This window comes from Enhydra lutris, unplaced genomic scaffold (assembly GCF_002288905.1).
Source record: "Enhydra lutris kenyoni isolate GAN:26980312 unplaced genomic scaffold, ASM228890v2 scaffoldscaffold36, whole genome shotgun sequence".
Classification (NCBI taxonomy): Eukaryota; Metazoa; Chordata; class Mammalia; order Carnivora; family Mustelidae; genus Enhydra; species Enhydra lutris.
In genome coordinates, this window is record NW_019154120.1 from 218095 (window position 1) to 236614 (window position 18520).

The following is an 18520-nucleotide window of genomic DNA, read 5'->3' on the forward strand; positions in this document are numbered from 1 at the left end:
CCGCCCACCCACCTGTGCCCGGGGATCTGACCCATACCCAGGGGTTCCGACGCGTACCCGGGGATCTAACCTGTACCAGGGAGCCTGACGCATACCCGGGGCTCTGACTCAGGGACCCTGGCCGCCGGCACCCTGGGTGCGTCTCTGGGGCACACAATCAGTTTAAGTGGCAGCCTGAGCGTGCCCTCGGCTCCCGCTGCTAGCGGCTCGGCCCACAGCACGGAGAGGGTCCCGCGGCGTCTCTCTGGCCTGCTCTGTCTGCTCACTAGTGGAAACCCCCTGGGGGAAGGGCGAGCCCAGCATCTGTGAGGTTTTCTGTGCCGCTGGGCACCGCTTCGTGTGCTTACCAGCACCGACACCGGCACCGACACCGGCACCGCTGAGGGCACTTGGGGCAGAGCTCATTCCTGCTCTTCTCCCGAGTGTTCCAAGGTGGCAGAGTAAGCTGCCGCAACCACGGCCAGCCCCCCGCGCCTACAACCACCGGCAACTTTTCAACATGTGCAACCAACACGAGACAGAAGTAAGCGGACGGGCACAGAACTCCAAGTTTCATCCGATACCCCCATTCCAATGGCGCGTGTCTATCCAAACTTCTTTACTACGGGCTGACTTTAACCCCAATTTCAAAACACGCTGCCCTGCCTTATGCAGGAGCCGATCATGACTGTGCCCTCAGTGAACCGCCTGCCCCAGTCGGAGGCCCCCCACGCCCCTGGTCCAGCCTCTGCTTCTGACTACAGAACACAGACACCTGAGGACAAGACGAGCAGAAGCCCGCCTAACCTTCTCTGACCCCAGCACAGCGAGGACACGGGAGGACAGGCGCTGGGCAGGCCCAGGTGGCAAACAGCCCACAGCACACTCTCTAGGGACAGAACGGCTCTGGGGTGCTCTGAGCACTCCCTGCACCTCCCTCCTTCCAACGACTTTTTCTACAAAGGGGCCCACAGAGCCAGACAGGCCCTACCCCCCCAGAGAGGGACCAGCCATGAGGGAGAGAACTCTCCTCGTCGCTGAGAGGTACCGCCTTTTGCCAGCTCCACCAACCGTGCCTGGGTGAGTCCCGTGCACGTATGGACCCAGCGCACCCCACAACCTGGATCCTGCCCGGCTCTCTGAAGCTGGCGCTGGCCACATCACTCTTCTCGTGAGCAAAACCATGCCTCTGTCAAGGTCTTAACTTGTACAGTACCTTCAGTATTGGTTAAATAACGAATAACAAAAAATGAAAACATCCAGTTAGATTTGTTTTCCTCTGTGGATCTAAATACCACCTGGTCCTGGGGCACCTGCGCACCTGACCCTCCGTTTCGGCTCAGGTCGTCATCTTGGGGTCATGGGACTGAGCCCCGTGTCAGGCTCCGCGTTCAGCGGGCAGCCTGCTTAGGATTGTCTCTCTCCCTCACCCCTGTCCCTCCCCACCCCAGCTCACATGCACCTGCCCTTTCTCTCAAATAAATCTTTGAACTAAATAAAAAAGTAAAAACAAAGAAAAAGACACTGTTTAGTCCTGTGGTGAGTAACCGCTACCTGGCCATACCATCATGACTGCTACTGACTGGGGTTTTCGTAAATTTTTTAAAAGTATAACACGCCTTAGTAACTACCCAGTAACTACCACCCAGAAAGAAAGCACATGTAACCTTACAGCCTGTAACCTTCGTAATTAACTTACAGTTAACAGAATGTAAATTCAGTGTAAGTAACATAGCTCAGATCCGGAAAGAAAGGCAGTTTGTAAGTCAAGAAGCTGACACTTGGCTTCCTAGCTAGAGATTTAGTGGTAAACATTAAAGACCAGGAGGAGTGGTTACCGCTGCGGAGTCCGGCTGGGACAGGAGCCTGGGAGCCTCACTTTCCACTTAGACTCTTGGAGACTCATCACCCCTTGTAACTACACCACTGATCGTTCCAGCATTTGAAGATGAACCACATCATCTGACTCGTCGGGTCAGCCTGTGACTCGCAGGGAGTTTCTCAGAGCCATACCTCTGCCAGAGCCGCGTTTCCTTTGTCCCGAATGAACACAACTGGCGGCACGTTCCTCAGGGTCTGCTGGGACATCAACAGGTGCCTGGAGAGAGACGGTGCAAATGGCGTAGTTTAGCAGACAAGAAAATACACGTTCATCCCGTGGAATGAAACAAGGGATCTGCTATCACGTTATTCAAACCCGAAGACGTCAGCACAAGACGGTCTTCCTTCGCCCACTGCCACACCACACCAGGAATACGGAACACATCATAACTGCTTCCCTGCCCAAACGCAACTCCTGAGAGCCTTACGAGCACCCGATGGCGGCCTGGATGCCTCCTGGGCATCGCAGTGGCCATGGGCTGTGTGGTCTGGGCGCGAACAGCTGGCCCAGGCCTCATTCCTCCGCTCGGTGGACATTCCCTGGCAACAAGGCCAAGAAGTGCGCCAAGGACCTCAGGCTCCGAGGGGGACGCACAGCCCCGCGTGCATGGCCGCGAAGCAGAATTAGCACCCGGTGAGGACACTGCTGGGACAGCCTCTCTGCAGTGACAACAGGTCCTGGGACGCAATTATAGCCAAGCCTTGAGTCTAAACCTCAGCTCAGCACAAGAGCCGGGAAAAGGGATGGTCTGTTCAGCTGGGTTTTCTGACGACCTAAAACTAATCAGAAAATAATACTGTTTTCGCCAACACTTGTTGGAAATCTTTCTCCCGTTACTGTTAACAAAGAAAAAAATCAAATGAGCGCTCTTTGATGTAAGAGACTCCTCGGGCCTCCTGAGACAGACGTCAGGAGAACTGAAGCAGACAGTATGTAAAAGAACACTGGTTCCACACAGGACTCATCCCCTTCTCTGACAAACGGAGTACGATGGACAAGGGAGAGGTGAGAGGGGCAGAGAAAGGAGGGAAGCAGGGGGAAGAGCAGCAGTTCTGAGAGTGCTGGTTGGTTAGGTTTGTGCATTTCCTCAAACTGAGGAGGAAACAGAGTAACCCTTTACTACCGCCCAGCTCCGCAGTTCTCCAGACCTTTGGTCTCAAGACTTCTTCATACCGTTAAAGATCACCAAGGACAGCAAGGAGTTTCTGTCAACGTGCGTTGTATCTGTCCACGTCTAGCACACTATAAACTGAAACTCAGAATTTGAGGGATGCCTGGGTGGCTCAGTGGGTTAAGCCGCTGCCTTCGGCTCAGGGTCCTGGGATCGAGCCCCACATCAGGCTCCCTGCTCGGCAGGGAGCCTGCTTCTCTCTCTCTGCTTCTGCCTGCCTCTCTGCCTGCTTGTGTGTGCTCGCTCACTCTCGCCAACAAATAAATAGAAACAAACAAAAAACTCAGAATTTGAAAAATATACATTAGTTCGTTTCAATAACAAGCTTACTAAGTGTTCACATGGATTTTTTAAAAAGATTTTATTTATTTATTTGTCAGAGAGAGAGAGCACACACAAGCAGACAGAGCGGCAGCAGAGGCAGAGAGAGGAGCAGGCTCCCTGCCGAGCAAGGAGCCCGACGCGGGACTCGATCCCGGGACCCTGGGATCATGACCTGAGCCGCAGCGGCTCAACCAACTGAGCCTCCCAGGCATCCCTCAAATAAGTAACTCTTAAAAAAAAGGGGGAGGGGACTTGAATTTTATCACTGGAGACAAAACAGTCCATTGTTTTCCCTGAAGTGACAGTTTCACTTTGCTCATTTTAGAGGAAACGTCCGCCAACTGCCCACATCTGAAACCGCGCAGCGAGCTCACTTGTTCCCTCCAGCGAACGAGCGTCTGCTTCAGCTCGCGGCAACTGCGCCTTTTCCCGAGGTGACTGTGCCATGCCAGCAAAGGCTAGCTGGTGCTCACTCTCCGTGACACAGGACACTGAGATGACACGTGCCCAAGGGTCAGGACGGAATGAATTCAGTCACTTCTGCTTATTCTCCAAGGATGTCCTTGCGAAAAACTGCGCTGCTTCTCCCTGCGAGCAGGTGGCAGGAAGCTACAAGGACCAGGGGGACATCGGCGGCCGGGCGCCCCTAGCGTCTGGGCCCACACCTTGAGAACCACCGTCCTAGGTTATGTCCCACGTGAAAATGTAAATTACACTTGGAAATTCAAGATAACGCTTCCCAGAGTTTGCTCAAAAGCGAAAAGACTCGGGCACCACGGGGAGACTGGAGAGACAAGCAGAAGCCAGCGGGCTGAGGACAGGGCGTCTCACCTCACGTGGGTGGCGCTCCTCTGCAGGACGGCCTCCGTGCTTGTGTTCCGCTCGGCGGAAACCTCGGTCCTCCAGTACACGCGGCAGGCAGAGAAGTCTGCAGTCAGAGACACCTGAGCCCCCCCCCCACCGCAGCCGCCGGTCACCTCCAGCTGCCGCGCTTGCCCGCACCCGGCACGCAGGAGCAGAACAGCTTCAGGCACCCGCCACCCTCCTCCCCCCTTGCAGGTGCTCCAGCCCGTCCCTCGCCGCAGGCCACCGGCTCCTGCTGCCCGAGTACAAATCCTCGGTGTCCCCGACCCGCTCCCACAGCGCACATCAGAGACGCCTGACCTGCGGCTTCTCTGCCTCCGTGGGTCCCTCTGGCTAAACTCCGAGCGCAAGAAGGCAGGCACGGAAGCAGCCACCCCACGCACCCAACAACACTGTGGGTGCCCGCAACCCACACCCGGACACGCGCACCCTGTCTACACTACGTTAAGTGGTGACACTTAATGCGGCTCCTGAGCTCGAAGACCTCAGGACCGACGTGGGGCCTCCTCCCCAGGCACCAGGCTGCGGCTTCGCCCGGTCCCCGCGCTCTGGCCAAGTGTACCTTGGACAGCTGCACGTTCAGGTCACAGATCTCCTGGCTCACTTGCGGGGTGCACAGCAGATCCGTGAGTGCTTTGTAGAGAAGGCCGTTCAGAGCCCGCAGGCGCACGTGCTCGTCCCTCCTGGTCTTCTTCGAGGTGCTCTTCGTTAGGAACTCCAGCCGGGACGGCTTGTACATCTCCACGCAGAAGAGAAAGGGCAGCGTCACGACTGCACACGAAACTTGCTCTGACAAGAAGGGGGCTGGGGAGGACTGCACACTTGCATCAACGAGAAGCCAGCGTTACTCTCAGCCGTCTCAGCTCATTACGATGCAGTCTACAGACCTGGCTCCTAGACGTTACCTAGCGTCCCCCCAAGTTAAAAGTACTGTCAGTACGTGTATCTGCACCTAAAAAATCTTACATAGTATGACATTCTCCTTCTTAAACAATTCAGGGTTAACATATAATGCACTTTTTCTAACAAAAGCCACTTAGTACACAAACTCCCATAGTCTATCCGCACGCACGGATGCTAACACCAAGCGGACGTTTCCATGTTACTATTTGATAACACAGACGACATTCCAGAATACTGCAGAATAATTTTCTTTAAAAGGCACCTGGTGACTTGGCTGAGCGTCCGACTCTTGGTTTTGGTTCTGGTCATGACTTCAGGGTTGTGACATGGAGACCTGAGTTGGGCTTGATGCGTAGCGGGGAGTCTGTCTGGGATTCTCTCCCTGTCTCTCTCTCTGCCCCTGCCCCTGCTCACTCACACTCTCTCCCCCTCTCTCAAATAAATAAACTCTTCTAAGAAGTAAAAATTCACACTGGCAGTGTCTCTAGTCCCGCCCCTACAGACCTGGAATCCTCAGATGTGGAAATGGAAGGACTGCCAGGCTGGGGCTCTGCCCACTTCTGGAAGCCTACACCCACCAGAGCCTGAAGCAGCTCCTCGAAGCCACCCAGCACTTACCAAGTGAGAGCCCAAGGAAGGACCTTCGTACCAAAACTTCTTTCTATGGGGAGAAATAGAATGACGACACTGGTGGCAAATTAAGGAAAATACGTGTCAACTCAACAGTACGATACCACCATCCTTCCTAAAGGGCTAAACTTGGGCACAAAAATGGATGTTACCGGAGAACTAAGAAATTCCGAATTCTAATCAACAACAGGGACCGTGGGGGAGATGATTTTAGAGACAATTTTAGTTCAATCTTCTAATGTTTACTCAAGGTCTACCTCCAATCCCGAAGGCGGAGAGAGCACCTCAGAACACCTGCGAAACCGCAGGCGAGCCCCATACGCGGGGTGTGTGGCCCCACACTGGCTGGGCTGGACGAGGACAGCGGGTGGTGATGGGGGAGTGGTCACTGCTTCGCTGACAGATTACAGATAAGCAAGGAAAGCTAGCTGCACGAGCCCTGGGGCGTGGACTGGGGCTGGACATCAGTGTGGACTCCAGTGTTCCTGAGTATCTGACACATACAGAGACCTTTGCAGGCGAGAGTATGTGCAGAGTTAACAAAAATGCATTTTCTGCTTTGTCAGCTGACAAGGCCTAAGGGACAGACACCCCAGCTCTCAGGTTATCATTTTTTTTTTATTTAAGATTTTATTTATTTATTTGACAGATCGCAAATAGGCAGGGAGGCAGGCAGAGAGGGAGAAGGAAGCAGGCTCCCCACTGAGCAGAGAGCCCGATGCGGGGCTCGATCCCAGGACCCTGAGATCATGACCTGAGCCGAAAGCAGAGGCTCAACCCACTGAGCCAGGCAGGCGCCCCCAGATGATCATTTCTGATGACGTCCAGCAATAACAGAGCTTCTCAGAGAACTGCTGACTGCAGGGCTGGGAGAGGAACTGGTAAAAAAAAGTTTTTAGGGGCGCCTGGGTGGCTCCGTCAGTGAAGCGTCTGCCTTGGGCTCAGTTCACGACCCCTGGTCCTGGGTCGAGCCCCCTCCGGCTGTCTGCTCAGCGGGGAGCCTGCTTCTGCCTCTGCCCCTCCCCACCGCTCCCGCTGGATCTCTAACAAACCTTAAGGGAAAAAAAAGGTTTTAAACTTAAAAGCCACCACAAAACCCCGAAACGATGAGTGTGGCAGAATAGAGACCCTAAACAGAGAGCTCCTAGAGATCAAAGACAACCCGAGCGCAGCAGGGTTACTGGCTGGACACGCGACATCCACGCGCACGTAAGCACCCGCAGGACAAGACCCGCTCCGCGGTCGCAGACCCGCACACACGCCGGAGCACGACCCACCTCCCCATGCGGCTGCCTGCGGGGCGTCCCCTAGAGCAGACAGGGAGCCACGGGCTGGGGAGCTCGACACGGGTGCGCCCGACAGACGCGACCTCGGGCAGCCGCCTGGGCCCGCAGCGACCGCCCGAAGCAGGCTCCGTGGCAGGAGCACGAGAAGTCCTGCAACCCCACACGGGGCGCGCGGACAACGTCCACGCGGCGCGCGCACAACCCCCCCGGGCCGCGGGGCACCGAAGCCGGGTCCAGAGGGCCTGACAGCCGGCTCTGCGGGACGCGGTCCCGGAGGAGCCCTGCGGCGGGAACAGGGCTCCAGTCACCAAGCGGGTGCAACCCCGGCTCGCCCCCGGGGCCGGCTGCCGCACAGCCCGCCACAGAGCGGGCGCGGGGCCCCGGGACGCTGCTCCCCCCGCCGCCGCGGCCACCGGGAAGCCGTCTCGGAAAACCGGTCTGCGGCGGGAGAGGCCGCAGACGGCAGCGCAGGGACCCTCTCCCTTGGGATCCCCGAGCCCGCGCCAGGCGCTCCGGCGCACAGAGCCGCTCCCGGGCTCCCCTACGACGAGCCCCCGCCCCCCGCGAGAACTGCTCTCGGGAAGCAGGCGGGCGGGAAACCGGACCCGCGTCAAACAGCGACGAGCGCCATTACTGGCAGCTCTTCAGCCACCGCGACCCAACGAGCAGGAGCGGGGCTGCCGACGTGCTGCCGACCCGACGCCGCGACAGGGCTCCGGCGGGGCCGCACAGACCCCGCCCCCGCGGACCCGCCCCCGGTGAATCCCGCCCCGCCCCCGCTCCGCGGACCTGCTCCCCCCACCGGGAACCCCGTCCCCGCCCCTGGACCCCGCCCCTTACCGCGGGAACCCCGCCCCCGCCGCCCAAGCCCGCCCCCCGTGAGCCCCGCCCCCGCCCCGCGAACCTGTTCCCCCCGGGAACCCAGCCCCCGCCCCGCGGACCCCGCCCCGCCCCGCCCCGCGGAGCGTCCCCCTCCACAGTGGACAAATCCCCCGCAGCTGCGTCCTGCCCCCCAACCTGAAGTTAGTCGCCCTCCGCCACAAGGGCACCGCCCCCACCCCCAGCGTCCCCGCGCGCGGTGCGCATTACTTGGTTTTCGAAGCGAATTTCTTGAGTAGGTTCTTGCCGCAGGAGACCGTCGAGCCACGCAGGGCCCGCGCCCCGCCCGGAGGGAGATCCACGTGGCCACCGCGGAGGAACGCCCGGAGCCCCTCGCGAAGCCCGCACCGGCGGGGCGTTACCGCCCACATGGCTGCGGCGGCAGGGCCGGCAAGGGCAACGTGAGGCGACGCGGGGCGACGCGGGGCGACGCGAGGCGACGCGGGGCGACGCGAGGCGACGCGAGGCGACGCGGGGCGACGCGGGGCGGGGCTGTGGGACCAGGCGGAAGCACGCGGCGGGAAGTGAATGCGGCGCGCGGGGTCATCCGGCGCCGGGCGACCCGCGTACGCAGCGACGTCGGGGCGGGGCGACGACCCCTCACGCGAGGTGCGCACAGGACGGGGCGGGGTCTAGAGGCCGGGGCGCGCGGGGCGACGTCGGGGGGCGGGGCCTGCAGGCCGGGAGGGCGGTGGGAGCTACGGCGCGTCCGTCCGACGCGCGGGGCGGGGCAGGGCGGCTGCGGATGCAGAGGGCGGGGAGGGGAGGGGAGGGAGAGCCAGGGCTCCCGGAGCCTCAGCAGCCGCCCGTGCGCGCCGGAGGGAGGCGGCCCCGGGACTGCGGGGCCCCACCCGGCTCGACGCCCCGCGCCGCTGCAGCCCGCACCCCCGGGGCCGCAGGTCCGGCGCGAACGTGACGCGCGGACGCTGGCGCCGGCGGGTCGGAGGGTCAGGGACGCTGGCGCCCGCGGCAGGAGGGAAGGCGGCCCCGGGAGGTGCGGACCAGCCCGGGGTTCACCCAGCGGCGGGCGTGGGGACGGGACGCCGGCCGCCGGCTCTGCGGGGCGACCCCTCGGAGCCGCCCGGAGGCCGCCGCGGGAGCGAACGGCGCGCGGAGCAAGCTCTCGGCGGACCGCGCTCCCGTCCGCTTCCGTGACCCGCGCTCCCGCGGCGGCCGGCGTTACCGTCCCTTTCCGTGACCCCCGACGGCCCCGACAGCTTCCGACCGAGCCCGCCGGGCCCCCGCTGCCTAAAGAAAACCTAACCGGGCTGCGGGCCGGCTCCAGTAATGGCGCAAAGGAATGGCGCAAAAAAAATTCTCCCCATCTGAGCCGACCGCGCACTGACCAGCCCCGTAGAGCTTCGGCGGGCCCGGGAGGGCCACGGGGACGCTCTCGGCGCCCACGCGCGGCCCTCGGGGCGCGACTTCACCGAAGGGCGCGTCCCTGGTTCCCGGGTGTCTCGACTCCACGTTCCGGTCGGACGGGAGGCTGTGGTGGTCTCAGGGCACCGCCCCTCCTCCGACCCCAGTACGTGGGGGCGCGGCCCGAGCGTCCCGGCCACACCCGGGCTCTCAGCACACAACAGCTCGCCACGGGGCGGCTCCCACGACACCGGCCCGGCCAGCAGAAGAGGCCCTTGGGGTTCCGTGACGCAAGTGCTCGTCCCCGCAGCACGGGCCGGGCTCCCTGTGGCGAGTAGCGGTGTTCCTGGAATCAGACCTCGGAGAAGGGAGAGGAGGGAACTCAGCCCAGAGAAAGAAGGAAGTGTTCGAAGGGCAGCAGGGGGTCTCAAACACGGACGCTGACCCTAGCCACCAGCACGAGGAGAGGGCAGCAACCTGACCCAGCAGAGCCTCTTGACTTTTTTTTAAGATTTTTAAAAATTTTATGTATTTGACAGAGAGGGAGAGGTCACAAGTAGGAAGGGAGGCAGGCAGAGGGAGGGGGAAGCAGGCTCCCCGCTGAGCAGAGAGCCCGATGTGGGGTTCGATCCCGGGACCCTGGGACCATGACCTGAGCGAAGGCAGAGGCTTTAACCACTGAGCCCCCCCAGGCACCCCACCTCTTGACTGTTTGAATACAAAGGCCAAAGTCCACACGCCGCAGTCAGCCTCCATCCTCTAGGAATCTTAGGGACCCCAAACCTGCAGAAATTCTCTGGGGACACTTGTAATTTATGTCAATGCGCCATGACTGTCCTTGCCCCCAGGCCTGACCCAAGTGAGGCAGAGCCTGTAACACCCTCAGCAAGGGTGAGAACTATTCAGAAGAGCGCTCCTGCCCTGCCAGTGGGGAGGTGGGCCCTACCATCCAGCAGCACTAGCAGGACACCGGTCTCAGCAGGAGGTGATCCCACGACTCAGACTCAGAAGCAGCGGAGTCCTGCGACAGCCCGCGCACAGAATTTGGTGTCCAGGCCAGACGAACCTGAACCGCACCAGCACAACACTGCAACAGCAGCGTTGTTGGGACTGAGGTAACAGGATGACACTGACGACCTTTGGGGTAGATGCCTGGACTTGCCCTGTGACTTGTTAGTGAAGCCACCAAAAAAGCTTACCCGCAGCAGGTGAGCCCCAAGCTTCTAGGTTTCTGAGTGAGTTGACAACGTCTAAAATGCTCGTGCTTCTTACGGGATACTGACACTCTTCTGTTCTACACTAGCGGTTCTCAAACATTTGGTCTCAGGTACACTCTTAGGTCAATCTTTTTTTTGTTGAATTTTCTTTTTCTTTTTTTTTTTTTTAAGTAGTCTGCATGCCCAGTGTGGGGCCTGAACTCAAAACCCTGAGGTCAAGAATTGCGCATACTACCAACTGAGCCAGCCATGTACCCCAGGACTTCTTTACACACTTCTTTAAGTTTTTTAAGATTTTATTTATTTGTTTATTTGGGAGAGAGCAAGTAAGGGGAAGAGGGAGAAGCAGACTCCCCACTGAGCAGGGAGCCCCACTGGGGCCCGATCCCAGGAGGCAGATGCTTAACTGACTGAGCCACCCAGGCACCCTTCTTTACACTCTTAAAACTGAGAACCACAAAAAACATTGTTTTTATGGGTTTTATCTGTCAACATTTATTGTATTGGAGATCAAAGAAGTATTAGTACAGCAACACGCATTGCGTTAGTTGTCGGGGACGCTGCCCGCAGGTGCACTGAACCATCCGTGAGGAGGTAGCACATACGTTCAGTGAAGGTAACGGTGACTGTACAGACCCCTCAGAGGGTCTCCAGACCACATTCTGAGAAAGTATGCTAAATAAACTTTTTTTTCAGAAATGTAAGTTCTGTGGTCAGTCTTGGTAAAGTTAGGTATTAAATTTGGTTGTAATGTCAGACTTCCGATGGACAGTAATTTGCTTACTAGACACAAAGCTGGAGGAATCAAACCTGGGAACCGTCACCTTAATGAACGACACCAAGATTCAAGATAAACGATGTGACGAAGACCCCAGTCCCTGGATCGATGGGTCACACACAGAAACATGAGCGCCTGCGTGGCTCCGTCGGTGGGGCCTGTGTGTACGTGATGCTCCCTCTCTCTCCCTGAAAAAATAAACAGGGCGCCCGTGTGACTCAGTCGGTCAAGGGTCTGCCTGCAGCTCCGGTCACAGTCCTGGGGTCCTGGGATCGAGCCCCGCGTCGGGCTCCCTGCTCAGCGGGGAGCCTGCTTCCCCCCCTGCCCACCCCTCGCTTGTGCGTGCTCTCGCGCGCTCTCTCTGACAAATAACTAAAATCCTTAAATAAAAATAAAATGTCCTTAAGACACAGAAGCAAATTGGGCAGAAATAAATGTAAAATTCCACGCATAAAAGACAATTGAGGGAACAATTTCGATTTTTGCTGACTAAAAACCTAACACGCTGCGCGCGAACGGGCCTGCCAGCAGCGCGGGCCGCGGAACGCGCTCGCGGGCTCAGACCACAACACGGCCGTGCGCGGGTCCTGGGGCACGTCCTCAGAGGACCTCCCGGACCGGAGCGCCGGGAGCGGGGCGGGGCAGGCGCCGGAAACGCGGCCGTCTGGGCTGCGACGGAAGGACCTGAGACAAGCTCAGACGCACGGAGCGGGGGCGGCGGCTCTGAGGCTCCGGGAGGCAAACCAGGGCCACCGGGTAAGGCGAGGGTGCGCTGGCTGGACAGGAGCCAGGCCGGCCCGCCCCCCACAGGGGCCGCCGCCCGAGAGCCCGGAGCCCCCCCACGCAGACGTCCCGCCTTTTGCAGAACCCGACCGGCTGGCGGAGGCCTGCCCGGGCCCCTGCACGGCCCAGACCCCCCGCTCTGTGGCTTAACGGCTGCCAGGGGCGGAGAGCAGTGACTGTGCGGAGCCTCGGGAGAGACGGCCGTCCTGCCCGGCTCGCTCGCGGGGCAGGGGCTGCAGCGCGCCGCGTCCAGCGCCACCGCTTTGATGGCCCCGGTCTGGAGAGCTTCCACCAGCGCGTCCTGATGCACCGACAGACCTGAGTTAACGGGACGAAGCCTCTGCATCACTACGGTCGGGCAGGACCCGGGAGGGACGCTGTGGTCACCGTCGCTGCTACTGCAGGCCCGTCTCGATCATGCCAGCGGCTGACCAGGAGCTTCATTCTGCTGGTTCCTCACCAGACTTGCGGAGCCGGCCCGGGCCAGGCGGAGCGCTGAGCCCCGCGCACAGCTCGCCCCGCGCACAGCTCGCCCCGCGCACAGCTCGCCCGCTGAACCCTCCAAGAAGCTGGCAAAGCCTGTGCGTCTCACACGGGAGGAACTGAGGCCTGACGCCAGGCCACACAGCTCCTAACCGATCAACCCAGGTTCGTCTATCCTCAGGTCCGGGCTGGTCTCACGCTACACAGCGCCTCCCCAGGTCAGGGACCCAGCCCCAGGCTGCCGCAAACACACTTTAAAAACGAAGCCACCACAATCCACAACTGTCATTTCAAATTCAGAAGGGCAGAAGCTGAGAAGAAAACCTTTCCTCGAGGCAGAGACCAGCAAGGAGCCTGACGAGTGGCCTCCTGACGCCTGACCGTCGGGGCAGGCCCGAGGGTCAGGACACAGAGCGTCCCTGGTGTGCGGGGGCTGCGGCTGGAGAAGCCGCGTCCCACACCCTTTTCTGGGCTGTTTTCCCAGCATCTTGAGCACATTCACCAGCCTCTGACGTTGCGGAAGCTGGTCCTTCCTGTTCGCCTAGAGGGTCTGAATTTTCATTGAACCCTCAAGCATATTAGCTCAGCCCCATGCGGTCTTCTCATCTTCCGGCACCAGCTCTTTTAGGGTTCCCGGACCCAGTTCCTGCGTGGGGTAGAGAGAGAGAGATTCCCACATGTTCAAGGCTAAGCAGTCCTCGGGATACCAGCAGGGTGTCGGAGAATTCAACTCAGTTCTGACACTGTCTACCTTGGACAGAGCATCCGATCCCACAGGTTAAGGACTCAGTCCTGTAAGACGCCCTCCTGCCCCCGAATTCAGACACTCTTCGGAAGTCCCCGGCTGGGACTCGGGCTTCTGACCGACCAGCTGCAGAGTGGCTATTCCAGTGACCTCCTCCTGAATCTGCTGCAGCGGCTCACAGAACGCAGGAAGGGCTCACGGTGACCTGCTGGTTAAAGGGTGAGAGTCAGCAGCCAGATGGAGAGGTGCCCAGGGACAGGTCCGCGGGAAAGGGTGTGGCGTTTCCATGCCCTCTCCTGACAGCCGCTCATCCCAGTCTCCGAGAGTTTGCCAGCCCAGAAGCTTCCAAACCCAGTCCTTTTGGGTTTTTATGGAGGCTTCTTTGCATGGCCATGATGGATTAAATCATTGGCCACTGGCTGACTGAATGCCCAGGCCCTTTCCCCTCCCCAGAGGTCAGGCGTGGGGTCCCTCTGATCACATGGTTGGATCTCTTGGTAGCAGCAGCCCCCGCCCTTGAGTGACGGAGTTCCAAAAGTCACCTTCATTAGCAAAAGACACCTTTGTCAGTCTCAACACTTGGGAAGTTTGGAGGGTTTGGGGAGCAGAGAGCCAGGAACTGTGGATGAAGACCACAACTGAATGACCAAATACGTATTTCTTAGAAATTTCAATCTCAGGTGGCAAACACTGTTCTCCTCATTTTACGGATGAGGTGTGGTGGCTCTTGGTAGCCCTAGGTGTCACGTGTCTTCTGGCCCCGAGCCCCACAGAGGTGCCTGGCTTGCATGTCTGACAGCAGCACGGATCCTCGGTTCTTTATAAACACACACCTAACAACCTGCAGCACACGCAACCACATCTTGTATGGAAGCACAAAGCGCTACGTAAATGTCAAAAACCAAACTGTTACTTATTTTTTAAAGTGAAGGCTTAGAAAATTCATCTCCATAAATCCTGCTTAATTACACCTGGAAAACCAAACTGTAATGCCTCTCCCCCGAGGCCTTGAACATGCGGGAATCTCTCTCTCTCTACCCCACGCAGGAACTGCGTCCGGGAACCCTAAAAAAGCGGGCTGTGAAAGCCATGACTGTATCATTCTCATCCTCTTGTTACTAATTCGAGGTTCAAAATGACGTGGAAACAAAAATCAGAAACACCTCCGAACAGGAGGGAGACTCCCTCGCATTAGAACCCCCTCCGCCCCCACAGTGTACGTGGACTTTCGTACACCGTGGCCATCAGGTGGAAAGCAGATCAGAGGTGCTGACGGCCAGGGTGTTTCTTCCCACATGACCGTCCAGCCCCGCGGCCCGCGCTCAGCAGAGACCTGTACCTTTGCCCACGCTGATGACAATGGCCGTGGGCTTCATCAGACTCAGCTCCCTCTTCCCAACCAGCCTCTGGGTCTGGGACGTCAGGCTCATAGCCAACAGCATGGAGTCCAATCGCCGAAGCAGGTCATCCAGACTCTCGATAAGTGGCACCAACAGCTCCCTCCTCCTCTAATTTCCTATGAAGGGAACAAGGAAGAAAAACCACGTTCTCTAATCAGAAATTCATCACGTCGCCCCAGGAAGGAGTTTCTGAGGGAGCCAAGGATGCAACCTGTCGCTGCTGGGTCCAGGATCCATGGGATCCATACCCTGTGGGCATGTCCGGGTTCTCTGGGGGCAGGCCGCGGGGCCTGTGGAATTTCATACCACACTGGGGCTCCCCGAGGCCAGGAGCTGCTTGTCCCTTGAGCCCCCAGAGCCTGGTACAAGTCCGATGGTCCATCAGACATACGCTCGGTGACGACAGGACATCAATGAAGGGAAGTAGGTCCCAGTCCAAGTTAGAGCACAGGCACCTGCTTCTGGGACCACAGAGCACCCCCATGTGGGCAAACGCATCTGGGTTTCCCAGAAAACATACCAACAGAACTGGAGGGTGCCTGAGAATGCTGCTTCTCACACAGGGAGCAAGGCCCCCGGGGTTTGATAGAGGGAACCTTTGTGTTTTGCTTTGGTTCAGTCCTAACCCTGCTCTGGTCCCCAAACAGCTGGCTGTTCAGAGGGATTCCAAGGCCCAGAGGTTATAGGTTCCCAGGCAGCTGCCACGGCGCTACAAACACAGAATTCCAAATTACCCAAATTCTCCCCTAACGTGTTTGGGTCAAGGGACAGCCCCGAGGAAGGATGGATACCATGCCCACATCACACACTCCATCACATAAGATCCCTGGCGTCTCTCTGTGTGCCTGTGTTCATCGCCCTGAAGTCTCTTCACTGTCTGTGGTGCAAACGCTGGCTGGACACACCATCTCCCAGCTCACCAGGCCTCCACGACTTTCTCACCAGCTGGGAATGTGGTCCACAGGCAGTGGGAGGCCACTGAAAGGTTGTAAACAACGTCCATCATCTGGCTGGTTTGCAAGGGGGGCCGGAGGTTAAAGAGTAGCAGTGAGAAGCCCCATAGAATATGTATTTCAGGTGAGAAAGGACAAAGGACAGGGCCGGAGCCAGCGGCATTGAAGAAGTGAGAGAGAACAAGCAGGTCTGCCGCTGTGTGGAGGCAATTGTAAGCCCGGGCATCGACCGAGGAAGGAGCCCGCGCACGTCACGGAGGGCCGACACAACCTTCCGTATTAAAGGGATCAGGCAAGTTGCCCAGTGCTATGGACAGCTTCTCCCTTTCACTTCAGAAATTAAAGCCTCTTTTCTGATGTTTTCAATTAAAAAAAAACAAAAAAGGTCTCAGCCACATTCCCAGGTAAGCACAGCCGCTTTCTCGACCATCATTCTTATTTTTTGGAGAGAAAGAGCAGGGGAGTCTTGTGACTTATGGGGGGATCCTATATCCAAGCCATACGGAAGGCAGGGATGGTATGTTAATTTCAGGTCCACTTTCTGAATGTTTACCTGCATCTCCTGTTGTGGTAGAGAATCCTCGTGTCGAACGCTCTGGCTCTCTGAGTCATCTTACAGCCACTGCTGCCCACGCTGACGATTCCCAGAGTGGCCCCGGTCACCTCCTGACCCATCCAGTTTGTAGAAAATGTCTCTGTATCTGGCGCACTGGCCAACATGGGACCTAAAATACACAGGGGACAGAGTGAGCAGTGGGGACGTCACCACGCACAGAAAGCCACCTTCCCACACCACAGACGAAGGCTTCCACTAGGCTGAAGGGAGGGACAGATGGAAGTTTCCTCCTAACAGCACCGGAGCGTCCTGGTATTGAGCTTTAAAACACCAACTTCTTTTACGTTACGGAAGGTCTCCTGGTAGAAATGTGTCGGTGTCGGCACGTGTGTGCACACAAAGAGCCTGGTTCTCACTTCCTCTTTCCTCAAGCGCCGTCACACCCAAGCTCACCAGGAGGATGGGGCACCCTCCCAGAGATGGCCAGGGGGTGCAGAGGCCCGGTGCTGCCTTCTCACTTGGAGGCCTTCACCCCAGGGCAGCATGCTGACGGACCAAGGAATGACCCCAAGGGCATTTCCACAGAGATGCTGAAATTACTTCAGCCGTCAAGGGAACGCGTGGAAGCTTGTGGGGGGCGGACATGGTGGCTGTTGGACAGACTGCCCGTGCCAGGTGCTGGCAGCTGGGCTCGAGCCCTGGGTGGGCTGCCGAGAGTGGCTCCAGTTCCCAAGTGCAACAAAGCCCTGAGTTCGGTGTGAAGAAGTCAGGCCCCGCGCAGACTTGCAGTTTGAAGACAGGAGCACGTCATTGCGCCCGGTATTACGTGTCTGTCACGTGCACTCCTTGGAAAACCAGCAACTCCAGTGGCCGTTTCCCTGCTGCGACTCTGCGAGCTGCCCCCAGCAGTAAGGCCATCCCCATGTCGGCCGTGGGGCTGGACACGGCCAGTGGTGCGTCGGCCACCTTCACACCAAAGCTGGCCGCGAGCTTCAGGTCCAGGGGATCCAGACCTACTCCGCGCACTTCCACCCCAGATATACACAACTTGGATCTTTGGGCCAAACTGCATTTCATTTTCCAAAAATTCTTGCCCAGTAATGAGATTACAGTGTTTCTGCAGATGTCCAGCACAATCTTCACATACACCGTAGGGCCCTTCCAGTGCAGAGGGACAGGCCAGGCACGTCCTGACCCGCCACGGCCTGCCGGAAGACAAGCGCACATCTGCGACCAGCGCGTCTTCAACAGAACAATCAGTGCTCCTCGACAGCCCTTTTCGGGTTCTGAGCGCCCAGTTCCCAACATGGTGCCCCCCAGCCCGCCCTCAATTCCACGCCGTCCTCAGGGTACCAGCTGAGTGTCTGAGTGTCCAAGGGTTCAACTCAGTTGTGACACTCCCTGCCCAAAGACAGCATCAGCTCCCGCCGAGGGCTCAGTCCTCCACGGCTGCCCCACCCCCACCTCCGACGCCCCGCACAGGCCCCAGGCCGCTCCCTGGGCTTCCGGCCGGCAGTTTCCAACCAGCTCCTCCGCCGGTTCTCGGAACTCGCGAGAGCGGCGCACAGAACTCAGAGACACGGCCTCCTGCTTCCCAGGTCCTCAGGGGCTGTGACAGCGCACGGCGAGACTGAGACGCCGACAACCGAGTTTCTGTCCCCGTGGAGCTTGGGGCCGGCTCCCCGAGGAAGAGTTCTGGCTCCCTAAGCGTGGAAGGTCTCCAGAAAGGACCCAAAAGCCGACCTCTTGGGGTTTTATGGAGGCTTCGCTGGCTGAGTCCACCTCCAGCCTCTCCCCAGGGGTCGGCGCGGTGGTCACGAGGGGCTTTACCCGACCTGTCGTCAGTCCCAGGCAGGCCCCGTCAGCCTCACCGCGGCGCCACGGTGCCCCGGGGGTGCGGAGGGGGCAGCTGCCTGGGCGGACCAAGGAGGTCCCCACCCCCGTCCCAGGGGTCCCCTCTGTCCAGTCCCCACCCCCGTCCCAGGGATCCTGTCAGTTCGGACGCGAACCCCACCTCCTTGGTCCGCCCAGCCAGCTGCACCCTCCGCACCCCCCGGGGCACCGTGGCGCCGCGCTGAGGCTGGGTCTGTCCGACGGGGCCTGCCTGGGACTGACGACAGGTCGGGTAAAGCCGGGCCCCTCCTGCCCACCGCGGCGCCTCCGAAACGCGAGCCCGCGGGGTTCGCCCCCAGACCACCTACCGCACGCGCGCCGCCTGGAGCCCGGGGCCTCGGGTGTCGCGCGCCTCCCGGCGCCGGGCGCCCGCCCCCACGTCGGCGGACACGCGCACGCTCACGTCGGCGCGCACGCAGCGTCCGGCACGCG

At 59.2% G+C, this 18520-nt stretch overlaps 1 protein-coding gene across 3 annotated transcripts in view; it reads right to left on the reverse strand.

Annotated features, from left to right (window-relative positions):
• Positions 1–16650, reverse strand: part of LOC111154299 (ribosome binding factor A) — a 35444-nt gene extending 18794 nt beyond the window's left edge. The window contains exons 1-6 of one of the 3 annotated variants that reach the window (XM_022513804.1): positions 16193–16650; positions 14626–14802; positions 5742–5784; positions 4783–4959; positions 4188–4300; positions 1993–2077 (exon numbers count right to left, since the gene is read on the reverse strand). In XM_022513804.1, coding sequence (XP_022369512.1) covers positions 1993–2077; positions 4188–4300; positions 4783–4959 — 375 coding nt within the window. In that variant the 5' untranslated portion in view covers positions 5742–5784; positions 14626–14802; positions 16193–16650. Of the gene's footprint in view, positions 1–1992; positions 2078–4187; positions 4301–4782; positions 4960–5741; positions 5785–8128; positions 8542–14625; positions 14803–16192 lie in introns of those variants that run through there. The other 2 variants (XM_022513805.1, XM_022513806.1) reach the window with 2 other exon arrangements.
• Positions 16651–18520: the final 1870 nt, after the last annotated feature.